At 42.3% G+C, this 13,127-nt stretch overlaps 1 protein-coding gene across 1 annotated transcript in view; it reads right to left on the bottom strand.

Annotated features, from left to right (window-relative positions):
* SLC29A3 (solute carrier family 29 member 3) overlaps nucleotides 1-13,127 on the bottom strand; it is a 271,683-nt gene that overhangs the window by 115,473 nt on the left and 143,083 nt on the right. Inside the window, exon 4 of the mRNA XM_085603462.1 lies at nucleotides 6,348-6,574. Coding sequence (XP_085459588.1) covers nucleotides 6,348-6,574 — 227 coding nt within the window. The remainder of the gene's footprint in view (nucleotides 1-6,347; nucleotides 6,575-13,127) is intronic.

The following is a 13,127-nucleotide window of genomic DNA, read 5'->3' as shown; positions in this document are numbered from 1 at the left end:
GACTGTTCACTTTTCCTTGCCCTGCTCCCATCTTTTTCTCTTTCCCCCTACCACACCCTCTTCTGCTCCCTGCCCTTTTCACCTCTCTTCTCTCGAATTTCTCTTTTCTTTCTTCCCTCCTTTAACTTAGAGCACTTGTTTATTGCACCTGCAATTTTCTGTGAGGAATTTTTTTTTAGATTAAAGTTTTAAATATGAAAGGTACTTCACTGTGATTCTGAATGAATTTGGATTCCTTAGTTGATTTGACGTATAAAGGAGAAATATCACATTAAGGTACTTTACTAACATTCAAGTAAATGGAAGAGAGAAACTGAAGGAATTTACAAATTATAAATGACATATCACTCAATCACAGCTTTATTCGATTGATAATTCAAACAATCATAAAAGCAGATAAAAAACATACGAATATTACATAGTAAAAATATTAGTTTTAAAAAAATAAATCACAATATAAATCAACTGTTGGTTCATTCAATCATTATAAACAAAAATACATAGATGGGGACTAAAGAGACATCCGTAGTCATAAACTGAAACAACTTTTTAAAAAAACATTGATATTCTCCAAACCGAGTGTGCATTATCTAGATATTGTAAAGCAATAAACGCCGGGCGACACTGTCTGCTCCCCAGGACTTTTAAAATTGGGACGATCCATATTTTCCTTAGATCGCTATAGAATTTACAAAATAAAAGTACATGGATGGTGGATTGACCCGAAACATTATCACATGGGCACAATTTCAATTCCCGATCCCAGTTATACATTTTTGGGAAGCATACGATTCTGTGGAATATTCCGAACCAAAATTGTGTCCAAAGAAACCTGTCGTAAACTCCAGGTACAACAGTTAGGAATGGTTGGATGGTGAAACAGGTTAAAATCATTTGATTTTGCCGTACACTGGCCTTGACAATCTCGCCTGACAATCGTAACGAATCCAAAAACAAAAGCCCCTCTTTTTTTAGGTCTTTTCTATTTACAGATTACATACTATTTGGTTTGGTAAAATATTCCAGATGGCCAAGGTCCTTCATAAAATCTCAAAAGTAACTTAACCATGGGATTTTTAAGGCCCCTTCCAGTGTTAAGCAATCTGTTAGGATGTCCCTATTTAATAAGGGTTCCGTTTTAGACCAGATCTGGTGCCATAGTAGAACAGGCTCCAATTTTATTAACATGTGGAGAAAGGGTATGCAGTTCCTGATATAGGAGGGCTAAGAGGGAGAGAAGGGGGGACTGGAAAGGTCCCTGACTACACACTGGCAGTATTGGTGAGAAAGGGGAGAGACTGGGGAGTCCTTCCTTTCGGAATAAGGGCCCTCACACACCCAGCCTGCTGGGCGTCATGCTTCATCATCGGGCATGCTCCTCGTCGGGTCGAAGCTGCAATACCAGATGGGCACCCTATGCAGGGGCTCTTTGGTGGAGATCTTTTTATTCCTTGCTGTATGGTGCAGTGGGTGTAAGGGGCCTTGGAAGTGTAGGAGTGCAAAAGTGTGAATTAAAATAGGGAAATGGAAGAGTCAGGTAAATTAGACTTTAATAGTCCTGCCTTCCCCCTGATTGAAAATGGAGTTGGCAACTCACTGCTATAATGCTGCAGGGTGTTGCGCTCAGTCTCGTTTGGTCGACATGTTTCTCGCCTGTTAAGTCAGGATGATCTAGTGGCAATTCCTCAGGACCTAAAATGTGAATGCATAGTGGTATACTAGCCTAATTATAATAGTAAACGCCACCAAGAGGTAAAGTACCTGTTGGTGCAGCAGCCAATCTGAAATGAAAAACCAAGAAATAAAAGCGATTCAATATCATCGAACAACAGTTCTGGTAACAACCTGCCCTCATAGCCCTCGCGATTCACACCAGATATGTGCATATCAACAATTTCATCCAAGTTGCTCACAAGGTCACATTTGTTAACCTTATTGGCCCCGCAATGGTCGTTACACTATTATGTGAAAATGTGAGGCCCAGCTGGTTCAAAATCATGCGGTAAGAGAATAAAAGAAGTAGCAGCTTGGTGAGGCAGAAACAACTCCCCAATAACTAAGTTTCGATTGGCCCTGTCAAATCACGACAGGTGAAGGACACGGAAAGAGATTGGTGTCCTGGGGACCATAAAGGAAAAAGGTTTAAAGAATTCTAAATTGCAGGAATTGGGAGCATGTAGCGTGGGTACACTTGTATCGGTCGCCCGGTTGTCAGCCTTCGGTAGAAACGAGAGGCAATAGTGAGGCGGCTCAGAGTCAGTTCTACGGATGAGTGGACATTGCTCCCTGGCAAGTTAGCCTGACCCAACCAGCCAACGCGGCGGGCGCCCCCCAGATGGGAGGCAGCCACTTCGCACATCGGACAGGCAGGGTGCCTGTGAATGGAGCTCAAGGATCGGGCTCGGAGAGTATGCATCCAGACTCGCGGATTTACTGCTGGCGCCAATAATCGGCGCCCAAGCCTGGGCCTTACGGGTGTCCTCGTACGAGCAGGTTACCAACAGTGTAACTCCAAACCACATGGAGGGGGGATTGTGCTTACCAAGAAATTGCGCGCAGGTGACGAGTGACCTACCCTGCACTGCTGGATCCGAGAGGTAGTGATCCCGTCCGGACATGGGGTTTAAAGTCGCACACCGTGCAGACGGAGTCACGTCAAGGGAGCTGGAGACTAGTGCGTTAATCCACACCGGTGGAGAGAAGTGGGAAAATGTAGCGGCCATATTGGCAGGGTATCATGACTCACTTCGGGCACCATCTTAAAGGGTGTAAAACAGCGCGTAATTGCGATGCGTATGGAGGCCACTGTTGCACAATATCCTGAGTCAATACAGGCGCCATCTTGGAAGATGCAAATAGAGCGTGACTGGGATATAAGCTACGATTGGGCTGTCGTCATGGGGTGAGTTAAAGTGAGGCAATAGACCAACAGTAACGTGTGTGATGTCGCACAGGGTGTGGCTAAGCCCTGTTAAGGCTACTCCAGGGGATATTTTCGCTAGAACCATCTCTGTCCGATCTTAAAGAGGGCTGCTGGGGAAATGGACAGATGTGCTTCCAATATCGCCCAACTCATGTTGTCGCAAGTGTTTCTGGCAGTTTCAAAGTGTGTGTAGAGTTTGGTGGTAACTCTGTGGCATCGAATATTGCTCTTATGCTCGCTCATGCATGTCTTTGCGGCTCTGGTGGTCATGCCCACATACCAGAGACGGCAGGGGCATGAAAGCAAGTAGATGCAATTATTAAGTCAGAGATGTAGGGTAGACCCAGCTCGGCGTGACATGCGTATGTGGAAGAGTTACTCGGAACAGACAATAAAAATTTTAGAAACACGTTTTCCACTACTTGTATGGAATGTGTGTCTGTAAAAGCCTGAGCCCTGCCCCATACAAGACTGTAGTAACGCTTTTCGTTTTATACATCTGGGGGCCTCCTGCCTAGCTTTCTACTAAAATTAGCAAACGCAGTAGTAGTTCACGAAAAAACGAATTTCTTGGCTAATACAGCTTGAGTCAAGAATAATCCTGGTCAAAAAGTATTCCCAGGTAAGAAAATCTCTTTGTAGGCTCTATTTTCTGACCATCTACATTCATGTCCCAACATCTCCGGCTGCCCTGACCACACCGCATTATAAAGGTCTTGGAGGTATTCACCCTCAAGCCAAGATTACTCATAAAACCAAAGAAACTATCCAGGACCCTTTGCAGACCTACTTGTGTGCGTGACATTAAGACAGCATCGTCCGCATAAAGGAGGGCAGGTATGGGCCACCCAGCTATCTGGGGGAAATCATTATTGTCTTTAAGCAATGCATCTCCCAGTCCGTTAATGTAAAGATTGAAAAGGAAGGGGATCAGCACACAACCTTGCACATCATAAATTGAAGTAAACAATGTGGTGCATTAGGATCTTGAAAATGTGATCCTAGAGATGTGCCCTGTTTGAAAAAAACCTGTTAAATATACACTTCAAAAATATTCTTGAAAAACATTCCCCAGAAAAATGCTTCCTAAGAATATATTTTGCAGTAAAAGAATATATTTTGGAGAAAAACATTGTGCAGAATAATGAATTTCTCTTTTGAAAACCACAAAATGTGGAGAAATGATAAGGTTGACGTTCAAATTGATGAATGATACTTGGAAAATGTCCCAGTTACGTTTGCTATTTTTATTGGTGGTGGGGGGAGGTTTGCTCCTTTAAATCTGGCACTCTAGATTAAGGAACTCTATGGAAGGCTCACGCTGAAATGAGTAGGTCACTTGTTTGTTTGCACCGTATGGAAAAATAAGTAAAAAATAAAGCAAGATTGCTGAAACTTACGACCCAGTGCCACCTGCTTTTCTATCCCACTAAAGAAACGCTGTTGGATTAACATTTGCGGGTACATGAGGAGTTTTCATTTGTGACACACACACACACAAACACAGCCACATCCACACACACACCCAACTATGTATTGGTGCAAACCCTACATCAATAGCTCATTGTACCCTGAAGATACAATGAAAGATATGGAGATATTTTCATCTTTTCAACTCATTTGCTTAACATTTTGTTGTATTTTTCACATGGACAAATATAAATTCTGGAATGCTAATCAAGGGAATGTTACTTTGAATGTCTGGAGTCCATCAATACTAAATACGCAGGGGTATTCCACTGCACAGTAGTCTGCACAATCAATTATGTAATATTCACTCAGGTTATATAATTGCGGCAGAATCCCTGTTTATAGTGCAATGTTCCTTTTACTAAAGATATAGAACTCAGGGCTAAATGCAAAGTATAAAAATTATATATTTTCAACTTTTGTACGACAAAGGGAAACTATTGGTATAAGCCAGGCTTCTATTGCCCCGACTGGATGGCCAGTAGAACACTCAGAACTAGAGGGTTTTCACACTTTTAGTGTTGTTTTTTTGCAAAACATGGTCATTCCCACAAGCCTTCCTAGTGCAAGAGCACATCCCATGCAAGATATTACTACCAAATGTGTTCCTTCAGCAAAGATCTATCCGGAGAAGGTCTCTTACCCATACTATCAATGCCCCTCACATGTCTTCGCTGAGGCTCTCAAGAAAGGCCTTTGTTCTTCTGGGTCTCTGGACAATTGGGGTACCATGCATTTATGTTTTTTTCCATGATTTCAGGTTTCCATAAACAATAAACACGTTGTTAGTTTATTTTGGAAATTTGGCGAGCAAATGGAAGCAAAATGTTTATTAAGGGAAACTGTCTTTTGTTCCCAGCTAACACCGCTGGACAATATGAAAACATACAACAATATATTTTTAATATCAACACATCATAAGATTTCTATTGCTGGGTGACAGATCATACTTACCCTGACTGACTGGGACTAAGCACTAAACAAATAATTTGTCAGACTTTCAACATTTCTTCCATTAAATGATGGTAGTTTCCTCTGCTCTCCCTCACACAGAACACAGCTTAACCCAAACCTGAGTTTCCCTAGGTCATTTGAGTGTGAAGTTATCAGACAAGGGTGGGTGTCTATGCGTTTAAGCAGGGACCGACACACTAGACACCAGGTTATGTTTTTGATTGGGGAGATTCAATGAGAGACTGTCTGCATTATTTTGGTGAAAGATTGGCAGGCAGTCAGGGGGAACTCACCAACTGCAGACATTTTTTAAATCCCTTTGTCATTAGGTAGAAATGAGAAAAGAAGATAGGAAACCATAAATGGAGGTGAGAAATAGCATCCATCCCAGGCCCATCCTTTATGTGTGTGTCACCACTGTTTTATATGTGAGTGTGTTATAGTACCAGTGGCTGCCCAGTGCTTGCCTAAATCCAAGGCAGAATTTGAGTGCTTTTAAGTCTGTTTTGGTACTATTAAGGTTGTAGTAGAATTAACAGTGCATTTTGGAACTACGAAATATCTGTATCTTATGGGGAAGAGTGCTTTGTAATAGCATGTCCCTTCCTTAACCCCTTCTACAAAGTCTCTTAACGCCCTCCATTCTGTAGTCACTCTCCATTTTCTCATAAATCTCTCTCACACATGGATTACTGAACCCTTGAATGTCTGAAGATCTCAGGCACTGGGGTGGAAATCTCCATAATGACAATATAGGAGAGGCTGAGGTGTAAATATCCAGGCATAGCTTTGTGAATTGTATTTTGTAGTACATGAAATAGTACTAATGAAGTACCACATTAGGTACTCCAAAATTACTCTTGTTTATCGGGCCAAGGTTTATTATTACAAATGGTTGTGAAAATGTACGTACAGAATTCATACCCCGAATGCACGAATTAAGTAGTATCATAACAATTTTGTGTTTAATTCCACCCTTCCACAGTCTTGTAAATTTTACCTGAAATAACAGCTTGGCAGTACTTCATCGGGAAGCGGCCAGTGACACCAAAGATGCTGCTGGTGAAGATGCTTGAGGCTCCAGTGATGATGACCACACATACCAGAGTCACAGTAGAGAACTCATACATCCACAGTGATGTATCCACTTTCACCAACACTGTGGTGACCAAGAAAACAAGCAGCATGATGGCCAAAGAAGACAGAATGCGCACATTAGCAGACACCCTAAACAAAAGGTGGAAAGAAAACAATCACAAGAAGAAATGAAAGAGATTCATCTTATTTACACTTGCTCACATTTCGAGTTTCTGAAAATTTTTGTCCCACAACAATCCTCACCAACTACTGTTCAAAATGAGTAGACTGTAGGGCAGTAAGACACGAATATTGCATTATTGCATCTAATAGTGAGTTTCAGTAAGTGTGTCTGCACAGTCACTGTTCATTTGTACCTACTGCTGTTAAATATACAGAATTAATTAATCATTGAGATACTTTAGTAGACTTCTGAATCCCAAGAAGTAACTTAGGAAGAATTTTGCAAAGTTATCGAAGGACACTGGACTTACTAATTTGACATTAAATTATTCCAAGTAGGGGTTTGTGTTGCTGTGTGGTGAGGAGGGCAGGCGAAACTGCGGATAATTTCCCTGTGAATAAGGCCATACACTAGATGTCTACTGATGCTAACACAAGGGACTCAGGGGAAAAGAAAGGAACTGAACAGTGTGGATGTTGAGTACTAGTGGCCTAGTTTGAAGTGCAGCTTCCTATTACTTACTCACCCCTTTCTCTGGTGAATCTCTTTGTGGTCTCTTGCTGGGTCTGTTGGGCGGGGGGCGGTTCAGCAGAGGTTGGTGGACTTTCTTCCCAAAAGAAGGGGAACAATTCATGTACTGGTGGCCGCTGTTTGCATGGTTCCGCTTCACCAGAACGCTCCACCGCCAAGTTGGAGTCCGATTGGTTTAGCATCACTTGGTTACTATAGATGTGAAGCATAACATTGAAACTATCTCACGGTCCTCTGGGGTGATTCAAAGGTAGAGTCCTAGAGAGGAGGTGCGCTCGACTATTTGAGCAGGAATCTGACAGGCAAGGCTGAGTACCATTTAGCTGGATACCCGTGATATTCCCTGTTAGCTTTTTGTGTTATTATTCTGTCCTGCAGTGGAGGGAAAACAAGCCAGTAAGATGGTCTGAAGTACATCTCTGAGTGTTGTTATGCTTTCTCCACTTGTGGAACTGCTTCGTTGACCGTACCTTCTGAGGCCTTAGGTAAAGCGATAAAGGACAAGACTCTTTGCTTCACTGGATGAGAAAACATACTGGGAGACAGGATCATTTGGGCTGTCTTGTGTCTTCTCTCACATAGAGGACATTTCCTGAGTACAGTGCTGATTTTGACTCCGCCACGCTGCCGTACCCACAGTTTAGACCGATGGATGACAACGGTTTCCATCGGTTTAGACTACATGGGGGATAGTCTCAGTTTTCCTTTCTGAGTCTGTGGAGGTTTTGGGCACAATGTATTCACTATTTTTCCACTGCCCTGTTTCCAAATCAATACCTGCTATTCCTGTGGTATAGAAGGCCATCATGCAGGAACAGAGTGAAATGGAGAAGACTATGATCTCAATATTCCTGACTAGAATGTATCTGGTCGAGGATCAAGATTTTCCTCGAGGTTCAGGTAGATTCAAGGTCATCCAGTCTAGGAGGTCGCTCTACAGTGGTGCTGGAGGATGCTAACCCATTTATTCTAGATTACAAAAAGGTAGATGGGACTTTGCTGAAGACTAATTTTGTCCTAAACTTCACCACAAAGGTGTCCAAAGATTCCTCATACACCTCTCACAACATAGTCAAAGACTTCCAGTCACACTCTTCAGTGATACAGAAATGAGGACTCAGTTGAGTTTCTAGCTAGAATTGAACGTCCAGGTTCAGTTTGGATTGCCATCATCTTCAGAACAGTTTGTGCATTCGCTATTATTTTGGCTGCCGGATGGTGGTAGGGGGGGGGAGGGGCGGCATTGTCATTTCTGGACTTAAAGTTGAAGTTGGAGAGGCTCCAGCTAGGGGCAGTGGTGCATATTCATTTCTAGGAGTGCAACCTGTTTTGTGATCATCTGGATACTTTTGCAAAAAAAATTAAAGAATCACAAAGTGGAATCATGTAATTACCTTTAAAGAGGTGCACTGGGGAGACCACACACACTTCCTGGAAGGCCCTTTAGAGGGGTCAACAGCAACCATTTTTAGGTCCATCTACAGGCAGAGCTAGTCGTTTTAGAGCTAAGCCCTTGAGTCAAGAAGGCTCTTTCATTTTTCCTGCCTATCTGGATCTTCCAGTGAGGGGGTCCTCTTGTATGTTGGATTCAGAAGCACTGAATGCCAGAGGTAAAGATGTATCTATCAAGGGCACCTGATGGATTTCTCCACTCTTCCATCAGATTTAGGGTATCTGGTGACTGGAATAATTTTGCTTTGTGGTGATGTTGCACAGCACATGTAAACTGCATTGACAAGGTCAAACGGTCTACAAAGCAAGACCAATGCTAACCCCCCTTGGGGTAAATTTGGCACACTGTATCAGCTGTTTTACAGATTCTTTCTTTGTAATGCATCTAGTCATTCTTTCTATTGTGTTGAAACAGTTCTGATTGCTTCATAACATGATTTGCTGCTTCTCTGAAAGTGGGTTAATTTAGGAAGGGGAAACGCTGACCAACGTAATAAACACACAGCGGTTAGGTCTCAACACAAGACTAAGTAAAACGCTGCTCAACACCTGGTAGCCATGGCAAAAGCAGCAGGAAGTTCTGAAGAAAATGCATGACAGGTTCAAACAGTGACAACCATTTGAAGTCAAGTAAACAAAACAGTAAAATCCCTAAATGTATTTGAAATGTACAAAAAAACTATGAATCCATAAGCCACCAAAACAATTAAAATCAAATCACAGGAAACATATATACCATTTTCTAAAGTTTAAGGTAAAAAATACCTGGAGAAAAAAAAAGCTCCAATAAAACAAAACAGTATGTGGTCAACCAGTTGCTAGACACAATTTCCAGGCCGATCACGGTTGAGAATAGGTTGGATACACAAAGCTATTCACCTAAGTCAAAGTTTTTAACTTGAGGCGTAGGCTACATTTAGGAAGTCAGCATCCTCCTCCAGGAGAAGTTTCATGGCTTATACCAATCAAGGGAACGCCAAGACAGATCGATCACTGATAAGCTCCTGCTGAAGCTGTTGGTTTTCAGATAGGCTGAGCTGGCCATGCTGTATTTCATATCTGCTGAGGTAGCTTTGCCACTGTAATGGATTTACCACTTTCCCCTCGTCCAATGTTTTACCTTTGGACTTATTCTTAAAGTCCAACAGAAGAACAAGGATGGTAGCTGTAGCCGGCATGGCTCCAACAGTTCAGATACATTTACAACAAAGTCCTGTTGAACAATTTTCCAGAGCAGCAACTCCATGTGGGACAAACCTGTGTTTATCTTGTGTATCACCTCTGTGGGCAAGCCTCAGCACCTTGTTCCAGACATCCAGAGGTGGAAATAGTGACTAAGTCCCACTTTTTTGCATCTGCTACAAAAATCTAGTCACTTCTACATCTCCCATGTCTCGTAGACAGGTTTCTAAGCACTAGGTCTCTCTCGAGCCAAGACTCCTTAAGGACTCAGTTCTCTGCAGTGAGATGTGCCCTCTTGGAGTTAGGAATCCTTCTAATTTGTCTATCCCTAGAGCAGGCAAACAGGATGTCAACCAATTGACCCTTGAGGGCGGCTCCAGTTTCTGGTTATCAGCAGGAATCAGGAGTCCTTCCCAGGTCCATATATGTTCTGAGGTAGAGGTGGTGGGGTGCTATTTTGTACAAGCCACTGAATGGATATATTTTTCCAACCCCATTCATGACTTTCAAGCCCTCTGTCCAGCTCCTTTTTGCTTTACTGTAAAAATTGACAGCACTAATTCCAAAATGCTATACCCATCTTCTATCACAAGGGGCCCTGACTCTCCCTGAACCCATTGCCCTGTTTAGATTAGGTGTCCTGCATCTGCCCATAAAAACAACTATTTTCCCATTGCTGGGACTAAAGACAGAGAGGCTTAGAAGGCCCTGGAATGAATAGGGGCAGATCCTGACATCCCTTTTCTAAATCTCAAAGACAAAATAAAAAAGAATATAAGGCTGTCCTTTGTTCTACCAACTGTTACGGTTATATCCCAGCGTAATCCCTCTTATGTGGCCAGCTGTCGTTAACATCCTCACATTCCTAGGCCCTTGGCCCAGAGGCCAGGTTATTGCCCTCTGAACAGAGTCCTCTAGCCAGGAATGTGCTCTGAGCCTCCAGAGGTAAGGTAAGGGGAGAAGCTGGTTCCAAGCCAGTTCTGACTCAAGAAGCACAAAGTAAATTTTTGTTAAATTATCTTCACTCTAAAGTTATCAAAAACCTTTCTCCATATTTGTATTAAGTAATAGAAATATGGGTTTGGTACTCCTAACCCTCACTTTATCATAGGTTTTATGGAAGGAATATGCACCTTCCCAGATCAATTTAGTCATTAACTAGTGGAGTTGTTGAAAAAAAGTTCTCGGGCTGTGTATGGGAATGTTAACAAATAAATAGAACAGCGTCACCAGGATCACCATCTTAATCAAGGATATTTGCTCTAACATCGATAAGGAAAGACGTATCCATCATTCAATCTGTGATTTAAAATCTTGTAAGGCTACCCCAAAAGTTTTTCCTCCTCCACTCTAACACATGTCACTAAGAACTTGCACTTTGAGATCTTTCATGCCATCAGGGCTCGACATAAGTGCATACTCCCCCTTCCAGGGAGACTAACTCTGCAAACTTAACCCTCTCAGATTTATCAGTTGATCTGTAATCCTGAGTATCCACCAAATCAAATAAGGTCTCTAATAATAGGGACCATGATCACAGCCGGTTCTTGGACATACAAAATAATAGTACGTGCCTATATTGACACTGGTGGGGATCCTAATATGATGTATAATCGCCTATGGGAGAGATTCTCTCATAGACAGTAAGCCAGAGGTTCAACAGACAGAGCAAAGAAAAGGGGCGACATCAGGCACCCATTAACTGTGCCCGTCACTGGGGAACACACTGGACTGTACTTGATTCATATTTACCCTAGAATAGGGGTGTGTGTAGAGAAGATTTATTAACCTCAAAAAATGTTTTCCTAACTACATACACCTCAGAACTTCCTACATGTATGTCCACTCTAAGGCATCAAATGCTAGGGTATGAAGCTGGATTTTAGCAATTTTTTACTCTCCACATTTAGTTGGGAGAGAACCTTTAGGAGGTGTATCTACTAGAGTCACGACCTGGCTTGGAGAGAACTGTAATGATCGCCTCCAGCATTAATGAAGGCAATGTACCCTTGTTGACTGACTTTCTATATAGCTCCAATAGCATGAGGGCCAGTACATCAGAGAACTCCTTATAGAATTCAACCAGGAAGCCATAGCTTGCCAGGGCCTTCTCATTTGCCAGTGCAGAAATTGGAATTTTCACATCCTCCACAGTAAGTGGAGTGTTTAACAACTACTTTATCTCCCCTCCTCCACTCCACCCACGGCGAGGCAATGCCATCTAGATAGTGTGCTATTTCTTATGTAGACATTGTAGCTCTGTCTGCCATCACCAATATCTCACTTTATCTTACTCATGAAGCCTACTAGTGACCTGTGTGGCTTCTCCACTAGATTTTAGTACCATGCCTCAAATTCTATTTCTAGACCTTTAGCCATTGGTTAATTTGTATAAAGATGAGTGTTGGGGCTCTTGTTAGGAGGCAACTTGCACCAGCCTATTTCTCCAGTTAGAGTCTCCTAAAACAGAACCAACTACTAACCATGGAAGTGGGGAAAGGATGTGGCGTAATGGCCAGAGCTGCCGACTTCGGACCTAAGGAACCAGGTTCGAGTCAACATCCTGTGATTCTGAGCAAATAACTTAATCTCCCTTTGCCTACCATAAATGAATGTGTCCTTAACTGATGCTCATGGAAAGCGCTGGTGTTAAGAGCCGGTGCTCGGCACCGGAAACCACAGGCTCAAATACTGCCTTCACCTTCTTGTTCTAGCACGTCTAACCTTAAGCTTATCAATCCAAGGATCCCTTGACTATATAGACACCACAGATATAAGCCTTAAATGCATCTTACAGGACTTCCACCTCTGTTACAGATCGCTGGTTTTGTTAGAAATATTCTGTTATGCCAGATTTAATTTCAGAGCAAAATACTGGACCACTTTACTCACTTCTCTTTAGCATCCAGGATTTATCCTGCCATGCTAGGTCAGGGGCACTGAGCGAGAGTATCAACGGGGAGTGATCAGAAAAAGTTCTAGTTAATATTCATACTTCATCTACCATTCTGATCAATGATGGCGAGTATAGTAAGAAATCGATAGAGGAGCTAGTATTATATCATGGATGGACTAAGGGAAAGTAAGTATAATCCCTCCCCATAGGATATATTTCCCTCCATGTGTCTATCAAATTATACATTTCATAATTCTAGTTAATGCAAAGTCCACTTGTGTCATCTGTCTATAAGTCGCTGACGATCTACTCTGCAATGGTAAAAGGACCAAGTTAAAATGGCACCTCCATAACATAGGAATCTCCTCCTATTTGCAGCACTGCAGGAAAGGTTTGTCATAAAATGTCGTAATGTATTCCTCTCAAGCATATATACACTCGGTACATGCACCAATCCT

This window comes from Triturus cristatus, chromosome 1_2 (assembly GCF_964204655.1).
Source record: "Triturus cristatus chromosome 1_2, aTriCri1.1, whole genome shotgun sequence".
Lineage (NCBI taxonomy): Eukaryota > Metazoa > Chordata > Amphibia > Caudata > Salamandridae > Triturus > Triturus cristatus.
Note: the sequence above shows the minus strand (reverse complement) of the source record. Positions and strands in the feature narration are given on the sequence as shown.